At 39.3% G+C, this 24,488-nt stretch overlaps 1 protein-coding gene across 2 annotated transcripts; it reads right to left on the bottom strand.

Annotated features, from left to right (window-relative positions):
- Window positions 1-294: 294 nt before the first annotated feature.
- LOC110961210 (dual specificity calcium/calmodulin-dependent 3',5'-cyclic nucleotide phosphodiesterase 1B) lies at window positions 295-23,659 on the bottom strand. 2 transcript variants are annotated; one of them, XM_051948568.1, is made up of 14 exons: window positions 23,223-23,659; window positions 16,625-16,738; window positions 14,086-14,268; window positions 13,575-13,641; window positions 13,342-13,458; window positions 12,839-12,979; window positions 10,940-11,040; window positions 8,844-8,969; window positions 6,769-6,870; window positions 6,461-6,581; window positions 3,711-3,792; window positions 3,297-3,414; window positions 1,202-1,338; window positions 295-756 (listed from the first exon to the last, which is right to left on the bottom strand). In XM_051948568.1, the coding sequence occupies exons 1-14, from the start codon at window positions 23,297-23,299 to the stop codon at window positions 659-661; spliced, it is 1,584 nt and encodes a 527-aa protein (XP_051804528.1). In that variant the 5' UTR covers window positions 23,300-23,659; the 3' UTR covers window positions 295-658. The 2 variants fall into 2 exon arrangements, with proteins under 2 accessions (XP_051804528.1, XP_022064470.2); XM_022208778.2 differs by lacking the exon at window positions 23,223-23,659 and adding an exon at window positions 18,775-18,998.
- Between the last annotated feature and the right edge of the window lie 829 nt (window positions 23,660-24,488).

Here is a 24,488-nt window from a genome sequence, read left to right as displayed (position 1 = left end):
CGAAAGGGGCTTTAAAATGGGCTTTACTATTGTCTTGTAAGTGTACAGTGTTGTCAGTAAAATGCAAAACATCTCTTGCAATTAGTTGCATTTTTCTGTTATTTTTATTTTCGGTTTACAAAATAGGCCAATGGATGTGCTCTAACTTATTCCCAGACTTGAAAGTGGATCAAATGATGCAACTCAAGCAACAGGGATTTACTCACAGCAAAATGTTTTAAAGAAGAAACAAAACAACACTTTATCCTATCAAAAAAAATGCCAGTCTCATAATGAACTACCAAAACACAAAAATTGCAAATATTAAAGTTTAATGCAAGGTTAAATGATTGGTGCACAATTCAAACGCTCCTGTTGTTGTGTTTAGGTGGCAAATTAAATTATTGACACAGACTATTCTGTATAACATGACCAGCATGTATACTCGGCATTTAAATTATTGTCGTATACTACACTTAAAATAAGACATGAGAACATTTCTGTGATTACAATGCATCTTACCTTGGGAAGATATCTTAAAACATCCGTCCTCCTCCATCTCTCAGTCATTACAATAAAAGGTATTGTGATTTTGTTACAAAAAGTGACTCACTGTTAACCTCAGTTAACCCGTGTAGATATTCTATGAAACCAACACATATCACAAATGGAATCCCGTCTACGGTTTTGTATCTGTAGTGGGGTCTTGCAGGGATTTTTCTGTCGTCACTTCTTGTCTGGATCTCTGTCCTTTGGTCACACTGGGGTCTGAAAATCCTGGAGGAGAAAGAAGATTGGAAAAGCCAGTGGAAAATGTAGTTAAGCTGAAAGGAAAACAATATCTGTGTCTGTTGATCTCAACATGAGATCACTCTGAAATGAATTTAGATAACAAATCAAATCAAGGGGACTGAGTACATTTATGGAGCAAAGAGGCTTTGTCCCTGCCAAATCAGTCCAACATCTTGACAGAGGATATGACAGATTAAAAACAGAATTGTTGCTAAAGGTGACATCAGAAAAATATAATCATTTCTCAAGACTGTTATTAAGAAGTGCAGTGAATATTTTAGCAATGTAACTATATTTCAAATATTAAATGACTGCATGAAATAATGCTGGTTAGATCTAAATTTCTTTCATATTTTACTTCAAAGTAGCTTTTACACAGATGATTTTACACAGCATATCCATAACAAAGACAAATGAATATACAACACACCATTTGAGCCACTTTCCTTCCACTTGAGCTTGTTGTCTTCGGTGTGTCGTGTCCAAGTAGAACGGAAGCTCACCAGCTCAGCTGTGATGTGAGCGCGACTCCATTGCAGACCTCTGGAGCTCTCCTTCCAAAGATTACTGTTGAGAAATAACAGCACTTTTTGCACAGACGTTTATTTTCCCCACAGGATGAATCCTAACGACTGCTGGTATCCTCTGCCTTTTTATCTAGTGCCCTCAGTAGGTCAATCATTTTCTCTTGTCCTGTAAATTATCTACAAACAAAACATAAGTTTGTAAAGACATTTGTGTTTCCCACGTGATGCTTTCTGATGACTTTAGTGTCATTGTGAGGTTTGCCTTTGTGGTTTTGGGTGAAATGTGTTGCCAATGATTGGATAGACTGCCTTCAAATTTGGTACAAACGGATTTGTTCCCATCAGCATGAACAGGAACTACTTGATGAGCCATTTACCTTTGATCATAGGTTAAAATTACAGGTTTTAAATTGATGAAATCAGTTTAGATGTACTATATTAAAAATGAAGATCCCACAGTAGGAATTCAATGCAACAAAAGTGAGCAGACTTTTTAGTACTGGGATTCAGATATTAAATTTTTTCAACCCTTTGTGTGTCTACCTTCATTTCTGATGATAAGCTCAGTTCTCCTCAGCATGGAGGATACAAGTGCTGTACAAATTTCTGCACATATACTCTTTCATTCTTCAGAGACAGTTTCTTTCAGCTGCTCATTTTTTGAGCTATCTTTCTCTTTTGAAGACCCCAAAGGTGTTCTATTGGATTCACGTCAGTCAACATGATTGGCCAAGTCATAGTTTTCCCTTTTCCCTTCTTCAGACACCCTAGTGTGATTCTGACAAAGAGTTGCGGATTTGTTGTCATGCTGGATTACTCCTCTTCTGCCAGACGTCTGAAGACTGGGCGTCATCTTGTCAGCTAGCATTTTGATACATCCACAGGCATTCATGATGCCATTTATAAATGTAATTTCCCCAACACCTTTTGCACTCATGCGGCACCATGTCATCACTCTTCCACCTACATGCTTCACTATCAGGATTATGGAATGACTGTGGTAGTTTGCACCAAGCATTCTAGGATCACATCCTTCCCAAACTAATTTATCTTGGTGAATTATTTCCCCAAATAATTCTCTTCCAACGCTCACCAGGCTTCTTTACATCTTTGTAGACAAAGATCATCTAGTAGTGTTGTGCCAAAGAGCAAGCAAAAGCTTTTTTTTTTTTTTTTAATTTATAGAAGCTGACACTATGCGATGTCCATTATGTTGCATCAGCTATCACAGAAACTTACATTTTTGCATTAATAGCCCCAGTGCTACGTCAGAAGCATTTGTCTGTCTGTTTTTCTCAGCTAGATTTTGAAAGTAGCACACTGTCCATGGTGTCGTTTTATAAATACAACCACTGCAGCACTGATAAATGCTGCTATGACTCGTTCCATCCTTCCTGATTGAAATTCTAAATGTGCTTCCACTAATTCTTAGCTGATCACCATCTTTCCTGTATCCTTTTCCATCTTTTTGAAGGCTCACAGTTCATTTCCTTTAGCAGTTCTTTGTCCTGTGGAGCCATGATGCAGACATACTGATAGACACAGCTCATAGGCCCAAAACTGAAAAAGTTCTCGGGTCATTTCATAACCAGGTTCAGGCTAATTGTAAATCACAGATGTATTCCTTTTAGTGTCAGTAATCACTGGTCTTGTAACTTGTCTCTTAGTAAACACAAGTGTATTCACTTTTGCTGCATTGAGTTTTCATGTTGGGGCCTGTCTTTTCAATGCAGTCTTTCTAAAGTACTTGTTTTTGAATGTTATTAAAGAATACATGCTGTATTTGTCAATGAAGAAATAAAGTAATCATCAAGAGTTGATGAGTTTAAATTATTTGACATTTAAGTGATATTGCACTGGGTTGTCCTGTGCTCATGTGTCTCTCAGATACTTTGGCGTTTGTCTTTCACATCTTTTGCCGTATCTAAAACTAAACATGTAATAAGGTCTCTTTTTGTAATAGGTATCACTGTGGTCAGGAATTGTCAGTGTGTTTACCTATGTCTGTTGCAGGGATCTGGTGGGCCGGGGTTCTCTTCCACCAAAGGAATAACGATTTTTTCAGCCATGTCCGTCAGCAGAGAGAACGTCGGATACACAATGAAGTCTATAAATCCTGCAAGAGCAAATGACACTGAATCAACATGCGAGAATAAGACATTCATGATAAATTGCTATAAAATTAGCACAAAGCTCATTATTGACTGACTTGTTGCATTTTGAAAGAGAAAAAGTTGAAGAAATACCACTATGAAGGGTGATATAAAAACCTATTTTTCATACTTGTGCAGTAAGGATTGCTATTAATTGGATATGTAACATAAGAACTATGTACAGGAATGAAATTTATGTTTACAGATTAGGAACCTGAGGTCAAGAAACAGTATGTAGAGAGCGCTGTGTGAGACATACCAATCTGGGACTCGGCTACGAGGGTGCTTTTTCGATCACACAGTGGAGAGAAGGGCAGGCCGAGCTCCGCCTCTCTATCACCCTCACAAAGATAGGAAGAGAGAGAGAAGATCCTTAAAGGGAATCCCACACATCGCCTGGAAATAGCTTCTTAAAGGTTATTTCGCTCCAACACTCACCACCTGAGACTTTCGGATTGTTCAAATAACACCATGTGAGTGGTTTTATATTTAAAGTAACAAAACAAACATTAGATCGGATCTCATTTTCAAAGAGAGTAGGACCGTCCAACACCTCCTCTATTCTATGTCTTTTTCAAGACATGGCAGAGAAAATAGAAGAGTGGGAGCAACTTACTGGTGCATTTACTGCAAATCCACCTAATCCAGCAGTACCAAAAACCACCCTCAGTCATTGGTGTAATTGTCATTTTAAGACTGTTTCCTTCTCAGATCAACTCCAACAACACAAAGACTCCCTACACCTGATTGTATGAATGCATCTCATACTAAGTTGTAGAACTATCTTTCATTTTATGTGATTGACACTGATTTTTATGGAGTTCAGCGTAGTTTTTCACAAGGTGTTGGGCACCTTTCAACTCAAAACCCATTTAGTAGCAGGAGATTTCAATCGTATTACATTACCTACTTTGAAACATGAGACTTGTCAGCTGTCACTCAATGGTGGATGCACAAACCTCCAAGGATTTTTGTGACTTTAAACCACGTCTTCTAGTCTTCTTTCATTTTTAGACTGAATAGCTTTGTTTAATGTTCCACGTTGCTCCTAAAGATCGGTGAGTGCATAATGAGGTTTGTGAGATTTTAAGGAAGACAACATCATTTCAACAACATCCGTTGCTTTGTCACATATCTGGCTCAACTGATTCTCTGAATGTTTTCTAGACTTAAATCTTGTAATGTCCTTTCTGGCTCCGACTACTTTGACGACTAATTAATGTATACTGACAGTCCATAGAAACTTTGAGGTAGAAATGTATGCAGAATTCTACTTGTAGGGGGGTTGTAATTATTCATTGTGGATTTACTGATGATCTAGTGCCCTGGTAGTTGAGATAATGATGAGTTGTCATTTTGTCATGATTCATTGCACATGGGTTGGTCACTTTGCAAAAGTGAACCAAATACACACCAAGCAATACTCAGTGAGTATCTGCACAATTTGAGAATGGGTTTTGAAGGCCTATATAAAGGCCCAAAAAAGGCCACCATTGTTAGTCCAGTGAACAGCATCATGCCGCGTCTATCACATGAACAACGTCTCCGGGCACTGGGTATGGTGGAGGCCGGTTTGAGCTCCAGTGATGTAACCAGGCGTATGGGCTGTTCCCAACCCACAATCAGAAGCCTGGTCCAAAGCATGCGCCGACGGATTGCTGCCTGAATCGGAGCAAATGGAGGCCGTACTCGGTATTGACTGTTGTGACTTTGTGTCTGGCAGGTGCCGCTTTCTTTTGTGAAATTCTTTATTTTGAAATCATTCTTGAAACTTTAGATTTTTGTTTCTGTAAGCCAATATGCTAAACAAATGATTCATATGAAGAAAATCCAGTTTCAGGCTTCAAAATAAAAATTATGTTGAAAAATATGGTCTCAAAGTTTTTAATGACTGTCAGTGTACAACTCTTCAAAGAGTTTTTGCCCTCTCTGGCTGTCTATGCTTCATACCTGAGAGGCTATTTATGTGGTTTTCTTTAGCTCTGATTTAATAAACCCCTTTGAAAGTTTCCTACTCTCCCTTTCAGGCAAAAATGAGCCATTTGAAAAGCTGTTGCGTTGCTATTGGACATCCATCCTTTTGACTCACCACTCATGCTGAGATAATACTAGATCAGACCAGTCAGATAAGAATAGAGGTCGATACGACAGGAACAGTTGATGTGATCCGAGAACAGAAAAAAACCCTTTTCTTTACATTTTAAATTAGCGTGTTTTCATGTTGCAGATGCTTTCAGTTTATGTGGCAACAAATGAAGCACAATCCAAGCAATAGTAGATCAAGGAGAAGCTTCTGTGACTCAGAGTCGCAACACTACGCTCCACTTAATTGAAGTACCATAAGGCTTTCGGGTACAAACAATTACAGTTACAGAGGAAACTAGAGAAGGATCAAGGAGAAAGTGAGAGAGATAACATATTAATTGGGTATTCTAGTGGGAATAGCTACAAACAAAGGAGTTTTGGTGACCAAATCAAGTAGTATGAGGACAAGATGTCACTAATTTGCTGATCATAGCAAATGAAAAAGCTCAAAAACTTGAATCTTGGTTGTGCAACTTCATCTCTACACCAGCAGCAACAAGGAACCAGTGGAGAGATGATGAAAATTAGAACCACAGGGTGAAACTGCTGGCCTGTCCAAAAACTCAGCTACACTTCATTTTTTTGTACAAAGAAAAGAAACAAGATGTAATGTCTTAATTATTTAGCTTTTGACATATTAGTTGGCTGATTCTGAGAGAGTAAGTCAAGTTGTTTACCCGGTCCCTCCAAGCTAAACCAGCAGCCTGCAGATTTTAAACTCTAAAATCACCACATGAGAGTGATATCGATCTTGTCATCTCACTGAGCATTGCAGCATTACAGCATCCTAATTTATCTTTTGTTGCATTTGAACATTTTATTGAGCAAAAATCATAGCATAGAAACTTCAAGTAAGAAGAGAAATAAGAAAACAAGAGAGAGGCCAAAGTTACTTTGGCAGCTGAGGTCTATTAAAGTGCCTACCTGCCTGAAAAACTCCTCCATCAGGGCTTTGGTCCAGCGAGAGTGCAGAGCCCAGGGCTTGGATGGATGGCTAATGTCAGCCGTGTGCAGTAACAGAGACAGCGCTTTGGGCTTGTCAATCCTGTTGGAGAAAGCATAATGCACTTCTTGTTGTTGTGACTCCAGACATGTCTGAGAAACAGACCTAACATCAGCCAGCCTGACATTGTTTTTGCCCATTTACCAGCAGGATGAGCTCTGAGCACTGGCTGTATGACCTCTCTGTTGTGTGCCACAGTGTGAACAACAGCGCAGCGTTTGAGCATTACCGTTCTTGTTGTTGTAGACAGGATTTCATCGCTTTGACTTGGAGTAGGTGGGAGGACATGTCGGTGGACAACACCATCTCTATAACGAGTGATCGCAACTCCCTTTAAACAAACACACACAAAGACACACAGTTTACTGTTTGACCTTGCATGATAGGGAAAAAAAACTGCGTTAAGTAAAAAGGGCAGGCAGCAAGACTCGGTAGGGTTGTAGCCTTTTTAGATTTCCAGATGGATTTTCTTGTTCCCATGGTAACACTGACTGTCATTACAATATACTGCAGGTGTTTATCTCTGGTGATATCTGCAGAGCTCTTGTATGGATAACACAGTCACATACTGTTTCCATCATATATATACTATAGAAATAGTCTCCATGAATGTGAAGCTGTATAAACAGTCTAAATATTTTCTAACCACAAACCGTACTCTTGTGTAGACATGGACTGTTTACACGGACTAGAAAACATCTGCCACTCATTTAGTTTAACATCACAGTCAATATCCATCAGCCACAGTTGATTTTAACGTTTAGTTGCTTATGTAAATTCTGCATTTTATCATAACTGTTTTGTCTGACAAATTAAACTCATCTCCTGCACGTCCAAGTTTAGACACTGCATTCTGAGGACGTACGTGTGACTCATTCACTGCTCCACTGCTGGTTGGTGAATGAGTCATTAAACAGTAAGAGGAACACGATCTTTTATTGATTGTCCGAGGAGAAATTTTATCTCAGGAAGTCAGAGGTCAGAGGTCAGCCAGAGAGGCAACTATAAAGTCTTAGTAAAGGCCAGTGCATGCCAGGAAGATAATTGCCCTCGTGGGGTCTTTGTCTTCTATCAGTATCAGTATGTTGCCACATTTGTCACTGTTTCCATAAAGTCATTTCACAAAATCGACCATAGCCAGTTCACGTGTACTAATATAATTTAGTTTATATTGCTGAATATGGCTGGTGTTTCAGATATTTCCCCCTAACATCAACATTCACTGAGTCCAAAACCAACAACATGCTAGTCTGTCTCCTAATACTTTCTGACTCTCCCTTCATCAGACTCTTTCTCAAAACCATTCCTGATGATTAAATGTGGAAATCTTAAAAAAAAAAAAAAAAAAGTTCACAAAAGTACATCTGTGCAGATTTTCGCAAAGGTTACTCTATCAGACATTAACAGTTCATTTGTTCTGGGATTATTTTCAGAAACAGATTAATGCACAAATGATGCTCAACTGATTATTTACAAGATAACAGCTGGACAATGTTTGTGCAAATGACTCAAATAAAGCCTAAGTGTTAGTGATTTTTTTAAATAGATTTTGGGAAAAACTGGCAGCCTATAGCACAGAATTATAAATTACTGATATGTCAGACATTAGCTAAACCTGTAAATCATGTTAGTAGTATTTTTCTCCCTTTTGTCTGCATTATGGCATTTATTGACTATAAAAATATCTTTTCATTTCATGCTAAATTCACTCAGTCTTTGTCCTCTTTGTCCAACATTTCATCCCATATGTCCATAATAAAAGGGGAAGAGAAATTGAAGAGCACTGTAGCTATCAACCTGTCCTATATTAGGAAAATTTTAGGAAAAAAACATCTTCTTTATTGTCAAACATCCTTGTTTTTTGCGGTTTATTTCTCACTGCAGTAAAGCGTAGCTTGTGTTATTTTCTGAACTCCTTTGAAATATTTTCAGCTCGTTCCATTTCAGGAAAAGATTTTTCAGAAAGCCCTTTGACAAACCGAGAACAGCCAAGAACTTGTTACATTCAGCTGTGAAGTCCTGTGGGTGGAGAAAGTAGTAGAGCAGAGGTTCAAAATGCAACATACTGGGTCGACTTCACATGACATCTTGGTCTATTACTGATACCGCTGATGGAGAGGAGTTCTTTTTTCTGCCTCTGCTAAAATCGATTTGTTTCTTCCTGCAGCTGTTTGATCACTGATGAAAAGAACCATCCGGATCATTTTAAAGCTTTTGGTATGGATCATTATTTAGTCGTTCTTATTGTTAAATCAACATTAAATTGCTAAAAATGTTCAAATGGTAGAAAATTTGTCCTCTTACATCCATTCCTCTCGTGTCAAATTAATAAAGATGTTCATTTGATCATCCTGCAGCAGGCGAAATGCGGCACTCAGGTGATGGCTCTCTTGTACTGACCGATCATTGTAGATCAATGCAAACTCTGACCTGCAAGACAGACAGGAAGACAGGGAAGAAATTAGGGCAGACAGAAGACAGAGAGGTTGTAGGGTGTAAAGTGTGCATGTGCATAAAAGTGTAGTCTAATGCAGTGGTTGTTGAAGGTGGAGGAGGTGAGAATGAGATAAAAGGAGAGTCCTCAGGGAGCAATTTAAGCTCTGTGACTGCAGGTCTGTAATGATGAATTTAGAGGTGCTGAAGAGGGAGTGGGATGTGATAAAGCTGGTACCATGTGGGTATTAATGACTCACTATAGCAAGATAATTAACCAATTTCTCAATTAGGCATTCAGTGTCCAGTTATTTGCATAACTACTCTGTTAGACTGTTAAAAAGGAGTCAATCGTAAAAAAAAAAAATTTAATTAGTATTTATTTTTAAGCCTCATCACTCTTTATAGTGAAACCAAACATTCAAAAAAGCACTCCTCTTCAGAGGTAACATTCATGTGTGTGTTGAAATGGTCTTTAATGTTTGCAGTTTTAGCAGCTACAGTCAGCTTCATTCCACATTGGTGATTCTAATTGTGAAAAAAAATCCAATAAATGTATGTGTGCATAATTTCCTAATTTTACCGGTGGTGGTATAAATTTTCTTAAGAGAAAATAGTATTTTTCTGAGACTGATATTTTAGGTAAAATTCCTGTAGTGTGCGTGCTGCACCTAAATTCTGAAGTTTTAAAAAGATTAATTTGCTTATGAACAACTAACTAATTAAAGATATGGACTAAATGAAGAAATTACTGTCTTGTCTTCTTTGATTTTCCTGTGGAGTTTAAAGGAACTAGTGTTTTGTTTTATATGATGTGTAGGAAGTTTGATGGCTTCTGTGCTATTTTTATGACACATGTACAGTATATCTACACTGTATATAAAGAGTGAATATGCTCAGAGCATTTCCATATGAGAGACAGCCGTTAGCTGTCACTTTGCTAATTAAACTGTCACTACTGCTGCCTTTTCCTACTGTGAAGATGACGGGCTTTATGTTACCACATTAGTCCCAAGTACTCCACTTGTCAACACTGCAGTCATTTCCAGATTGCTTTAGTTATTTATGTTTAGTGTAAGCAGTCCGTATTGTGTGGAGGACTTTAACTGAAAGAGCTGCTTCATCTAAAACCAAGACAATGGTTTTTATTTCATCAGTTACTTTAGCAAAAATGTAGATTAAGCATGCTAAATTGCATGCATACCTGTAGACAAATTTTATGTTTTTGCAAGAAGTATACTGACTTAAAGATGTGTTAGCAGTTAATTGTTGTCAATTTAATGGAAATTAAGCATTTAAAGCTTGTCTGAAATAAAAGAAAATATGAAAAGAGATTCATAATGTGTTGGGAAATTGTGAGATCTTGGATGTTACAAGTCAACGGTGTGAAACTGCTTTTTGCAGTAGGAGAGGTATGTGATGCTTTATTCCATTATGAAAACACATCCCAAGTCAAATAAAAGCGTAAACAACCTAAATTCAGCCTAAACACTGCCAGTGTTCTTCATGAGGTCAAAAACAACAACACCTAATCTTCTAAGCCTACGGGAGGAGAGTGTTTGACATTCAGAAGATAAATTTTAAGTGGAATATAACTTTAATAGCCGCTGTTTAGATGCTGTAACTAAGATGTGTTCTTTTGCTGTGGACAACCATCTTTGTGCTTTATTCCCAAAATAAAGCATGATGATGATGATGGGTGCCAAGAGACTGCGTTCTTCAGCCCTCCTATGTGGAAAATCTAAAAATATGATGTTCCCTCCATGAAGATGTGTTTGCTTTAGAGTGCTCTCCACGCTCTCTTTCTCAAACAGCACAAAGGCCTTTAACAAACACCACCTTACTATTTCTACATTCTCTGATATCTCTTACTATTTTTTAAATGTCACAACAGGATGTGGCGTATATATAGCGGATGCCTTAAACGTGGGAGACTTTAAAAAGCATGCTGCAGAAATAAAGCTTACTTTGTGTGGATGTGAAAGTTGTTTGTAGTTCCGGTGTGTTCGTAGTCATGGATGGCTGCAGCAAATAACGACGCCATCACTTCAAGCTCTGTCAGCCAGTGCTTGATGGAAACAAATGTAGAAATAAATATATTGCCTTTGTAGCGGGGAACATACATGTATAATGACAACAGCATGTTTTTTATGTTCTTTACTGTATGAAAACATCAAACTGTGTTAGCATTGTGAGATGAAAAGAAGCAATATCTCCAAATTATGACTTAATCCGACACATTTTGCTAAGAAAGAAGTGGCTGTGTGTAAAACGGTAACCCGCTGACATTAAAAGTAAAAGGCTGCATACATTTTTTGTTTTTTCTGCAGTATACACACCGCAGATCAGAAATAACAATGAATTTGCCCTAAGATGCAAAGTCTGATGCATTAATTTGTTTTTGGTGATGCAGAAGTGTCAATACTCATAAACGAGGCCTTACTGAGGTTCAACTGGACTTTGAGCTAAATGCTAACATCAGTATGCTAACATACTCACAGCAACAACTGCTAATTAGGGCTGCTGTAAACAAACTTTTCATTGTCAAATAATCTTGTGATTTTTTTTCTCAATTAATCAATTAATACAAAATGTCATGTAATGTTTCCTAAAGTCGAAGATGGCATCCTCAAATGTCCTTTTTTTTTGTCCACAACCCAAACATATTCAGAAGCAAAGAAACCAAACATATTCAAATTTAACAATCTGGAATCAGGGGAATTAGTCTTCTTTTTTTCTTGAAAAAAATGCTCAGGATGTTTAGTTGAATATACAAATAGTTTGTAATTAATTGAAGAGTTCACAACTAATTGACTAATCATTGCAGATCTCTAAGTCACTAGATTGTCCAAGTATTAGCATCAGCAGACTTAATAGAAATGCTGATTCTTAGCAGGATTAAACCTGCAATGAGGAACTTTTGTCTCCTCCTTCTGGCAGCGAGAGTAATTATTCAAACACTGTTGATGTGTGACGTACACCTTGTCATTAATCGCTTTCAGTGTTTATGTGCTTGTTTTGTTTTTTACTGTAATACTTCTTCTTAACACTGACATTCTTCTGTATCAAGAGCATCAGAAACCCTTCTTGGGTTCTTGAGTCTTCTTTACCCTGAGTTACTGTAGCCGTCTCCATCTCTGTTGCTACAATCACTTCCCCTTTCAGCTCTGATAAATCTATCATTGCTATGGGTGTGACAGGAGAAGAATGCCATCTCAGACACCAGCTTTAAAATACAGAGAGAGATTTATCTGGAACTGATAAGCTCAATCAGTAATTTTGTGTATTCATTGGCAAAGGGTTGAAAGTAACAGATGTCCAGTTATATGAAAGTCCAACTCTGTAGCTCCAATGTTCACGATCTTAGGATTTGCTTATTAGCCTAAAACAGAAAGTATAGCTGAGGCTAATGGGAATGTGTATATCTTTGTGGGTATTTGGTCTTAAACCTCAGTCCAATTTGAAATTCTGACCTTTCTATGGTCCATATAAACCCAGCATGTCTTAAAACACATAAATGAGCCATAAAATTATACATTATGAGTGGCCAAGCGTGCCTTAATCCACAGCTGTAAATAGATGCCAAAAGATGTTGAGTAATGCTTGCTACAGAGGAGAGATCCTAGATGTTTTAGGAAAATATAGTTCCGCTTAACAAATAGCTTACATTTGGTTTTGTAAGATTTGTGTGTTCAGCCAGAATAAACGTGGCACAGAGCCACAGAGAGATCAGTGAGGCTGGAAAGTGTTGAACATGATCTAACATACATTACTCCATCTTTCAACATGTGTTTAAACTGGAACATCAGCCTTATCGTTCTAAAAACAGGATGAAGCAGTTGAGTGTTCTAGTGAGCTCAGGGTACCACGAGTCCAGAGCGCAGCAGCAGGCAGTGCAGTGTCTGAGTCACATCAGCAGCATGAACGTGGCTGTGGTAGGGGTTGTTGTGTTTGCAGTATCCTCTCTCCAGCGCAGAGAGGAATTCTGTCAGGCACGAGATGGGGATCTGCAAAAAGCATTACATAATCACTGAAAGTGAAGTTGAGTTAAAATGCCAAAAGTTCACAAAGTTTGTGTCAACAACAAAAGCTAAAACAACCTGAATGTTGTAATAAGATTGAGACTGACTGCGGTATGATGCATAACACATAATTATGCCTTCAAACACCGCAAAGTGGTAACAAAACCCATATGCCCGATTTTATCTGCAAATTACAACACACAAAAATACATTCTACCAAGCCAGTAATGATTGTGTTACTGTGAGATGTTCCATTTAAAGCTTAAGCAATCTTGCAAGACTTTGAAAGTGTATTGCATGCAAAGTGAGTTATATGTACTATACTATGAAAAGGAAAGTTAAAAGACCTTAAAACGGCTGTTGAGCTCATATCTGGTGATCAGTTCAAAGAACAGAGTCTGTAGTACGTGATCAGAGCTGACCGAGTTCAAAGCAAACACGTCAAAGCTCCAGCGATCAATATCCTGAGGAGAAAGAAAGGAAAGTGACGGCATTACTGATGCTGGCAAATGATCCCTTTTGTGATGTCTGATTTATTGAACAAACACACAGCGTACTTTGATGATTAGTGGAGACTTACCCGAAGGCAGTTTACGACCGCTGCAGGTTGGTCTGGCATGGCTGCTGTGTAGGCCCTCTTGAACATCCTGCAATGTTTATGTTGAGTTCAGTTAAAGTTCAGATGTTGACACTGTGCAGCAAACTCAACTCAGGAGCTGTTTATATAAATCATCTAAAGTCTCTGTCTGCTTTGGAAGGATGTTTTAAAGACAAAAGGAGGCTAATATTTCACAGGCCAGTGTAGCTGTCTGTGTTTTCTGTGGTTATAATAGTAACAACACTGTATGAGCTTATATTAGAGGGATAGTACAAACAAGGAAATCAGTCATTTACAATGGGAGTCTTATTGTATGAGATTATTTCCTCATTTCATGGTATTTATGTGTCATGAATACAACATACAGCTTCATTTCTGTAACAGCTGCATTGTTATTTCAACATCCAGTTAGACTCATGCAGGCTTTCACAGACAAAAATCACAACCTTATATCACTGGAATAGGAGTAAAACGAACATTTCTGCTTCTATACCTCTCCACAAATATTCCCGCTTGCACTGCATGCACAATGCTGCGAAACTTGGGCTTCTCGTCTGAGCGTCGCACAGGGCGTCGGATCCTCTGGGTGAAGGTGGACGCCAGCCAATCAGTGACCTCTGACGGCACGCCGTCTGATTGCAGCTGCTGAAGGTCGTCCTCAGATTCCAGACACTGCCTGTTAGAGACAGTGATTGTTAGACAGTGTAAAGAAACGGAGCGGCAAATGAGGGCAGAGTGAAAGCAGCAGAGAAAATGTTTTCGTATAGTGTCACTGGAGTTGAATAACTTTTAAAGGCTAAGAAAGGAAAAATAAAAAAAGTACAAATAATACACACTACCAATAAAAAGTTTGGGGTCACTTAGAAATGTCCTTATTGTTGAAAGAAAAGCAGTTTTTTTCAATGAAGATAGGATTAAATTAATCATAAATACAGTCTTGACATTGTTAATGTGATAAAATGACTTTTCTCGCTGGAAAAAGCTGTTTTTAATAGAATATCTCCATAGGGGTACAGAGGAACATTTCCAGCAACCATCACTCATGTGTTCTAAAGCTACATTGTGTTAGCTAATTAATGATTACAAAACCCTTGTGCAATTATGCTAGCACACGTGAGTTTTCATGGAAATTGCCTGGGTGAACAGTAGTGTGTGTACAGCTTAGTGAATGAAAAGGAACATTTTTGAAGGAATAGTTTGGTAAGTATTTTTAAAACTATTATGGCTGATGGTAGAGAGTTACGTTAGAGGATCACTCTCGTTTCTGTCCGATATATGACTATTGCCAGCAGCTGTTCAGCTTTGCTTTGCAGAAAGACTGAAAATAGCTAGCTTGGTTCTGTCCAAACACAACCAGCAGAGACTCCAGGACATTTCTGTTCCCAGCTAAAAATCAGCAGAGAAATAACACACAAAGTGCCATAAAACATGATATAACACAGATAACCACCAGATCCTCCTCTCCACCATTAAAGGACTGACTGCCTCAGGCTCTGCACTCGTACCAGGTGGTGTGAAGAAGATCTGTGTCTGAGCCTCAGAGGCTGACAACAGGAGCCCCATATGCTCCGTCCAGGGGCCCCTCCTTCTTCTGCCTCTACATAAGGATGCATGTTCCGTCACACACTCACATAGGCACTATGCTTATGACACCCAGCTGCTCTATTCATTTTCTTGACTTGACACTCAGGTGCAGGTACACATGGCTGCTCACGGACCGGGTGCTCATCCAAGATCATGTCATCTCCTGCCTGGACTATTGCAACTGTCTCCTCGCTGGAGCTCTTGTGTCTGCTATCAGTTGTCTGCAGCTAATCCTGAATTCTGCTGTCCACATGGTATTCAGCCTTTCCTAAATTTTCCCACACTTCTTCTTCATTCAGAACGGCTTCCTGTTGCTACTTACGACAAGTTCAAACCTCCGCCGCTGGCCAGCAGAGCAATGTAAGAAAGTGTTTATAAGTCATGCAAACCCGCAGCCTCTGGACGGTTAGACATTCCATCACTCAGAGGATCTTGTGGTTGCTCATCTTGGTCACAGTGGTGAAACAAGAGCTCAACTGAAGACAGGGCAGCAGAGACACTGTACATCTTTCAGTGAAGGCAAAACAACAGATTCTTACGAGAAACAGTTCCAGGTGCAGATGATATCCAGCTCTAGCTCCAATGTGATTTGAATCCAAGTACTGTAAGCAGAAGATTTCTGTAGCAATTTGTATGGATTAAACAGAGAGCATAGACAGTGTCACCTGTTTCCAGTCTTTGTTGCAAGCTAAGCTAACTACTAACAGTTGTCCACCCTGACTGTTTCTGCAGAAGGCTTCTTCCTCTTTAAAGGGACTTTTTCTCACCCACTGTCGCCAAGCATTTGCTTAAGAGGAACTTGCTGGGCTTCTCTTCACAATACTGTAAGGTCTGACCTTACCATGTAAAATACACTGAGATGACATGTGCTGTTAAGCAGTGCTATATTAAAAAAAACTGAAGTGAACTGAATATTTCTTGTGCAGACTTGAGCATGTTATCTGCCTTGTCATCTATGCCTTTGTCAAAAAGAGTCTTTCTTAAAATGTCATCCTTTATCTTTGAGGAAGTTACAAGTTCTTCTGTGGTCGCACAGTGCAGTCTGTGAAGTCCCTCAACACACCATCTCAGTCAAACATGTGAAAAAAAGCAGAATTTGTGGTCTGGAGCACTTGCTTTGCACTACAATTTGTGTTACACCCTTTTGAATTTTTAGGGTCCTTTTAGCACCTGTTGTATAACACTAATATTCAGGGGTGTGGTGGTGGAAGGTCAAAAGAAACTGTGTGCAATTTTTCAGGGAATCTATTTCTAATATTACGTTTGAAAACAAATAATGTCTTTTTTCCCTGCTCTGATTGCTGAGACCGAATATAGTCACTGACCTATGAATACTGATAACTCTGTTTAAAGCATGAACACATGTCTACTCTGGCCTGAAAACTACTCAACAATCCCAATATGTTTGCCTCTGTTTTCAAACTCCTTTTGATGTTCTGTTATTTTACCTCGTTCCATCGAGGTATACTGCCTCCAGCAATGACGCGGTGAAATCCAGATTCTTTTTGATTTCTTCAAAATCGACATCTTTTTCCTCCAGCTGCTTCAGCATGCTCCGCAGCCTGAAAAGAAAAGCAATCATTTGTTGGGATGTGATGCAGAACAAAATAAAAAAAGGTCGATTCTCTTTTTGAACGTACTGGAAAACTGTTTCACCTCACCGCAACCGACAGCAATCACTGAGAGGAAAAATTGCTGAAGGTGACGGCAGTTTGTCTTCAAAGTATCTGCATTAAATCCCACCGTGAACAGCACTAAAAGTTACAGCTACAGAAGAAAGGCTATTTTGAACAAAATGTGAGATTTGTGTGATTTATTCTCTGTGTTCTGTCACTCTGTTAAGCACTTTGAGGTGGTTTGCGTGATACTGTTAAATACAAATTAACTTGAACTAGCTCTGTGACCAATGCTTTTTAAATTGACAGCACTTGTCATAGCCTTGAGTGAATGAAACAAACTGCTTCAGAAACAGGTTGAGAAATCCTCATGAGCAGAAAGAGCTTACTCGGAAATGCCAAATTGTCCACTGGCAAAAGGGCATCATTAGTGCCAAATTTTCCATGAGAGGAAAACTTCCCATAGTTAGGCTCTTATGTAATCCACATTTTTGTCAAAATACACTCCAAAAAAAAATGATGTTTTTGAGTTTTGAAATGTTGGCTACATTCCGATGTTTTCTGAGAACATGTTGCTCACTCTTGAAACTTTTAATCAAATTACAATAGAACACTGCTGGAAACGCGTTTGTCTCCAGCAGCGTAATAAGAAGCAAATGCTCGAGGCATGTGTCACCTACAGTGAAACCCACCTGCTGGGTCTTAATGTAATCTCATCTCAAGAATGAATCCAAAAGCTTTCATTGTCTAATACGAAAAAAATCTCACCCGGTTCGTAATGGAATCTTTCGACTGTGATTGGATTTTGTTCTCCCTCTGCCTGTTTGAAAACGAGATTTATTTGATATGATAAGATATTTGTTCCAGGGATAATTCCTCTAAAACAACTTGGTGTGCTGCCCATATGGTGACCGGAATGAATGTGTGCAAACTGCGTGAGGCCACGACATGGAGCCAACTCATGGGGATGAGACGCTCACAGCTTTTCAAGTGTTTATCACGCTGGCAAGGGCTTTCAAAAGCTGTTGAGTCACAAAAATAGCATGCATCTGAATGCCACCGCTCACTTTCAATCTCGAGTAATCTTTCGTGATAACACAGTCTTTTTTGTTTCAACTGTTTGCCGTAGAAGAGCCTCTGACAGGACGTTTACAGGAAATTACTCGTCGAGTGCACTCGTGAAACTTTGTTTATAGAGAAAGATGACAAATCCTCCTTTGGCTGAGGCTTTGTTGAATCTACACACTGCATAGTGTTTTCCTCACTATGTATCAGTAGATCAGTGTGGTGGCACCAGCTTTGTCATCACAAATCTTCAAAGAAAACTCTTCAATAAAAGATGAAAATGAAAGCTTGGATTTCAATCAGATCAAGTTACACAATACCACAAACATTCAACAAGCTGTAAGCTACTAAAATGTGACTGTCACTCTCTGGGAAAGGTATGAAATCAAATATGACCCCAAAAAAACTCAACAAGGCTTCAAGCAAACTCTGATCTATGTAGACACAAATACATCAGCCTGTTAACCAAAACAAAACCACATGACCTGTCACCTCTGCATCACATTTCCCTCCCACAGCAAAAGCATGGGCAAGGCAATGGTTTGCACATCAACCTGCAGTGACAAATGTTTTCTCACAAGCTGGTAAGTATAGTCATATAGGTGAACTGTTATAGGTGTACTGCAGTTTATTTGAATTGTATACTTGTTAAAGTTCTCATTCTTTGCTTCTGAAGTGATCAAGATCTGCAACTATAAAAGGTGTCAAACCATCAGCCTCTAGCCTGTGGTGTATTTTTGAGTCATATCTTTCCACTTCTGCAAAACAAGAAAACTTCTCCTACATAGAAGTACAACCTCGCTGCACCAAACGCTTCTTAATCATGTTACAATGAAAGACGTGGCACGTTTGGTGAAGTCTTCCAGGGAGGTTGAGTGTAGTTAACTAAATTTAATCTACTGTCAACCCCGTCTTACCTAGAGATGGGAATCTGCAGCCTTTTCTTACGGATTCGAACCAGTTCAGCCATTCCACACTCAAGCTGCGCTCTAATGGACCCCAGAGTTCAATAAAAAATAATAAGAAGGTGAAAAGAAAAACTTGATGCAGAGGAGTAGTAAGCAGAAAAGTTCTCCAAATCACCAGCGCAAACTTTGTGTGTCCTGAGACAGACTTCTGTTTCAACAGCTCCCCCACCCACTTCTGGGGGGACCTACTCCACTTCACTCTGATTGGTTGGGCAGGCCCAAATTGTGTCAGTGTGTGCACATCTGTGTGTGTGTGTACATCTGTGTGTGTGTGTGAGAGAGAGAGAGAGAGCTGCTGTGAGTGTCTGTCAGTCAGTGAGTGTTTGTGTATATGTGTACACCCGTTGTGTGAAGTGTGAGAGAGTTGACCTCACTCACTGATGAAGTGTTGACTGCGAGGCTTTCAAGCCGTGTGTACTCAAATCCCAAATGAGAATTTTCCACCGCAGCCTCAAATCAGGGAACTACACAGAGAGCCTTTCACTGAAACCCACCAGAGGCTCCCGAACCAAAATACACAAACAAAACTTGTCCTCGAAAGCCGTCCACAACAGCGCGATAGGTTGACTGCTGTCATTGGGTACACAAAATGGCCACAAAAGTTAGCCTGGAAAATAATATTGAATCTCTAAATAGCCCAGTTTGTGTACAAAATTTCAAAAACAGTTAAAATCATATTAAAAGCCGACTTCAGTGACAGAGCCTGTAACTCTAGACTGAAATGCCACATGAATAACTGTCAGCTGAGTGTTTAGTGAGAGCAAGTCTGGCCAAAAAAAAGCAATTTCTGGTCCACTGAGACGCCATAAAAGGGCAGCACACAAACCTACAAGATCAGAGGAATCATTAAAAGTCGGCCCTAAACACTTTTACAGTTCTAGGTCCTAAAAACCATTACTGGTCCTTATTTATAGAGTATTGTGAGAGCAGTGCGACAACGTGGCTTGGGAAAACCCCTGCCTCCTGTCCGTCTCTCTGCTTCGGCTGCTGGGTCAGGCTGACTCTCATGCTCCCATGCTCTTTGACATGGCACGACATATTGCAAAAATGAAGAAACGTAGCACGGCGACATATGATTCTCCATCTCCTGTGTCACTGTTAGCTGCCGAAAGAAAAGCATCAACGTGTATAAATACCAGAGAACAGACTTGCAGTCACATTCATGCTGGGATGTCAATTGTAGATGTAAATTACAGACTGCAGAGGAGCAATTCATCCAGCGTCGCTCATAATTATTTAAAAAACTCTTAAGTAATTTCCCTTTGTGTGCTTGCCAGCCTCTTGCGTTACACTCTAATCTAGCGCTGCGTTTTTTCCTCCATTCATCTGTCATTATCACAGTTTCTCTCTGTTGATGACGAACAAACACCCTCTGATCTGTCCGTGTCCACCGACTGACCTGAGCCAGTTATTACTCACCGCCTCTACACTTCAGAGGGAGAAATCTGACTTTGTGGCACCATAAATCACATCTAAATGTTATGTGTCTCTGCATGAGAACTGGATGTTTGAGGAGCTGAGGGTGCTGAGGGGCACGGAGAGCCGTTATTTCTGTTTTACAGCTTTGGAATCAATTAAAGGCTTTTGGCTGAACAAAGTAGAGAAAAGGTCAAAGGTTCTCCTGTGAGATCCTCAGTCTGAACAATGTGGGTTTGATTAAAGGGACAGTTCAATAAAACTACAGAAATCATATTTTCTCTGTTTCTTGCTGTGATATATATCAGTGCAGATAGCTTTGGGTTTGTTTTGCTCAGATTTCACACAAGATTTTTTCACAGAACTATTATTTAGTTTTTGGGTTTTTTAAAAAAAAAAAGTTTGTTATGATTGAAGTTTAGCTACATTTGCTTTATGACTAAAGGGAAGCCAATGGGTTCACCACATTGATCCTTCTTTCTAAAACATCATTACTATTGACGCAGAAAGTTTTTTATTTTTCTAGTTTATTCGATACCTGTGTTTACAACCAAATCCCTGCCAAACCAATGACATTGCCCTCAAGCTCATTTCTACTTCGTGTTCAATCTTAAAGGCATTAGAGGAGATTTTATTTCCTACGACTTTGAACGTAGCATGCGCATGTGCACAAACAAGCTCTCCCTCACCCACCTCTAACCTCCCCCCTCTTAACATTTACGAAGAAACGCCCCCCTCCATAAACTTGCGTAGGACTCGTGAAGTTGCCTACAGCCGCAGTATAATACAATAATACATTTTACCTGTCCAGAAGGAATTTAGCAACCAAGGCATCTGTCTTTAGGTCCATTTGTTGCTTGAGCTGACGCCATCGCCCAAATGACTCGCCAATAATCACTTTTGTTTTTGCATTCTCGTGATCCAGTTGTCTTTTATTTTCTCTGACATCAAAAAATGCCTTTCTTTTACGGCTGGGTCCCCCTGGATCTTCATCTGCCATTATGTAAAAAAAGATGAGCAAAACAAGTCGCCAGCTAACTATGAAGCTATACCAAAGCAACAAAGCCGTCTCAAAGCCGGAAGATTTTTGATTGACAGGAAAGGGAGCAAACCAAATGCCTCGGTCCGAGCGCAATGATTGGCTGATGTTTTTCAGGTCCTGCCATGTCCACAGTTATTTTTTTTAATTTTTAATTTTTTTAGAAACCATACATACAAGTCCACTAAAGGTCAGTATATTCATTTTATGTGAATCAGACAAATTAAACAAACAAAAAAAAACATCCTCCATAATGCCTTTAAGTGGTAAATTTAGTTCACTCAGATAGTAAACACAGTAAACATGTCTCAGTATGGTCTCACAAGAAGGCGGCGCCTTGGAGGAGTTTTGTAATGATTGGTGTACGTTTGTCTGTTTGTCTGTCTGTTAGCAACATTACTCAAAAACGGACCAACGGATTTGAACGAAATTTTCAGGGAAGATCAAAAATGACACGAGGACCACCTGATTAGGTTTTTGCAGTGATGCAGCTTATAGCCTGGATCTACGGATTTGTTAAGGTTTCCGTATCATTCCGAGATAGCAGCACGGCGTCACTGTAACCATGACAACAAGTGAACAGTAGGTCAGCTGCCTGCTGATGATCTCATGATTGTGATCCTACTATAAATTGACCGCTGCGGACTTATTGGGACTTGTCCATCGAAAATCATACAGGGAACAATTGATTAAATTGTGAGGGTGTTTCCGAGTTCCATCAATTCCCATTGCCTGCTGCATATTTATGTCATCTGTACATAAGGTACACATAACACATGCCTGTGCTCAGCTCAAGGTCATTTTGTTTGTGTTTACATCTATATTAAATGGCTACATTCTATAGTGCCGTGATTAGAGGCACAATTTTTATTTCCAAGATTTCAGCCGTTGAAAATCATACGACTGTGGAGTCATGGAGGAGTACTGCGCTCTCTAAGTGCTTGTCTTGTTTAAATGTTGTTTTTTTCTGAGTTGTGCACCACAAATAAAAATGTGTTTACTTTCACTGAAGTGGAGTGAAGACAAAAATATCAGAGAGATTTCTCAACTTCAAGTGAGCCTCTAAAACCAAAAATATTTGCATGGATTGATGCCAATGGAAGTAAATTAGAATTTTATGTATTTATTCATTTAGGTCTCTTTAACTAATGCAGTGTTTTACATTCTTAGTTTATTCCTCCCTCAACTGTCTCTATTTAAATTTGATTTCTTAAAGGCATTAGAGGAGATTTAATTTCCTACGACTTGAACGTAGCATGCGCATGCGCACATACAACCTCTCCCTCACCCCCCTCTAACCTCCCCCCTCTTAACATTTACGAAGAAACGCCCCCCCTCCAGAAACTTGCGTAGCACTCGTGAAGTTGTCTTTTACGGCTGGGTCCCCTTGGATCTTTATCTGCCATTATGTAAAAAAAGATGAGCAAAACAAGTCGCCAGCTAACTATGAAGCTATACCAAAGCAACACATACAGAAAACACGTAAGTCCAAGGCGTACGTAATCTACGTAACTAGGCCTGAGCCGGAAGATTTTTGATTGACAGGAAAGGGAGCAAACCAAATGCCTCGGTCCGAGCGCAATGATTGGCTGATGTTTTTCAGGTCCTGCCATGTCCACAGTTATTTTTTTTTACTTTTTATTCTTTTAGAGACCATACATACAAGTCCACTAAAGGTCAGTATATTCATTTTATGTGAATCAGACAAATTAAACAAAAAAAAAAACCTCCATAATGCCTTTAAGTGTTACTTAAGAAAACCCTTCAAGATCAATTAGACAGAATATGAAAAGACAATAACTGCTGAAACAAAACTACTCCCCTGCATCTTTATGGGCCAACACCCTCACACAAACACACAGTGCCACTGCAAAAATTAGGACTATTTAATGTTGTAATTCGATGCAAAAGTGTACAGTAAGAAAAATAATAACAACCTTACCGTTCCAGTGCGGTCGTCTGCATCACACGAATGACATTTCTGTCAGCTGCTCCTTGTATCTTACACGTCGGTGTCATGATCTCTGGCTTGTGAGGACCACGTGCATGTGTGTGTTTGTCAGTGCTGGAGAGATATAGACTGTGTGTTACTGTAAATCCAGCATGTGTGGTAGTTTGAATGAGAGTGTAGCTGCTGTAGTTTGCTCTGTGTTTACACTCACAGATACATGTAGATCTTCCCTCTGTGTGTGTGTGTGTGTGTATACTCTATTTTGCAGTGTGTACAATAAGTACAGTGTGTGTGTGTGTGTGTGTGTGTGTGTGTGTGTGTGTGTGTGTGTAATCCTCAGTGTTCCACAAGTCAGCAGGAGAGGCTCCGTCACCAACACAATCAGCAGAGAGTCTTTATATCAGGACCAGAGTTTCCACCATTAAGCGTCCTCAGGGTCTCGGGACAGGATCCACTGTGGAGTTGCACAGGGACACTTGATTTGCATGTTAGATTCTCAGGCAGAAGATGCATTATACCAAAATTATTACTAAATCTAATTATGATATTAGCAATAAAAGAACTTTAATATGTATTGTTTTTGATGACAAAACAAAAGCATGTTAGAATTCACTTACTTTACACATACAACTACATTTCAGAGGAAAATGTTGCACTTTTCTCCACATTAAGCCAGTAGTTCTTTTTTGTGAGCAAAAAATAGTTAAAACTGCATTATAATGTGTCTTTTTTTTGGTCAATTACTGTGTTATGGTCATATCAAACCTGATGGATGAGAGCAGCAAGCAGTCAAGAAAAAAAATCACCATTAAATCTTTAACAGTAAAGCAAATGAAGGGAAAAAAAGCATCAAGGTTCTTAGAAAAAGAGGCAGCTGGCAGGTCTGGTAGGTGCTTAATGGAAAGTGTGATGAAATAAGAATGAGCAAACCTGTTGACTGATGTGTGTCTATTCCCCGGACACGCAAAATATGAAAATGTAAAAGGAAGGAAGGACAATTATGTGTGTGTGTGTGCATAAATGCCACATTATATCTCACAAAACCTTGTTACATACTGCGCTCACTGACTTTGCATGCACACAACAAACACTGACTCACTCCTACTGTTTACTCTTGTTTATGCATAACAGTATTGCATTGTTATTTGGTCAGGTGCTGCTTTCAGGATCTGTTGTTTGTTTATTCATGAATGCATAAATGTTGCCTGTAGTGGGAATTGAGCCTTTTGTGCTCTTGTGAGAAGGCTGAGTCCCTCG

Source organism: Acanthochromis polyacanthus, chromosome 5, assembly GCF_021347895.1.
Source record: "Acanthochromis polyacanthus isolate Apoly-LR-REF ecotype Palm Island chromosome 5, KAUST_Apoly_ChrSc, whole genome shotgun sequence".
NCBI lineage: Eukaryota > Metazoa > Chordata > Actinopteri > Pomacentridae > Acanthochromis > Acanthochromis polyacanthus.
The sequence above is the reverse complement of the archived record's forward strand: the minus strand, read 5'-3'. Positions and strand labels throughout refer to the sequence as shown.

Coding starts and splice junctions, on each gene's coding strand:
- LOC110961210 (XM_051948568.1), bottom strand. CDS start 23,299: ATGACACCGACGTGTAAGATACAAGGAGCAGCTGACAGAAATGTCATT. Junction 13,459..13,574: donor CGGTCGTAAACTGCCTTCGG/GTAAGTCTCCAC, acceptor CTTTCTCCTCAG/GATATTGATCGCTGGAGCTT. Junction 8,970..10,939: donor AACTTTCACATCCACACAAA/GTAAGCTTTATT, acceptor TCTGTCTTGCAG/GTCAGAGTTTGCATTGATCT.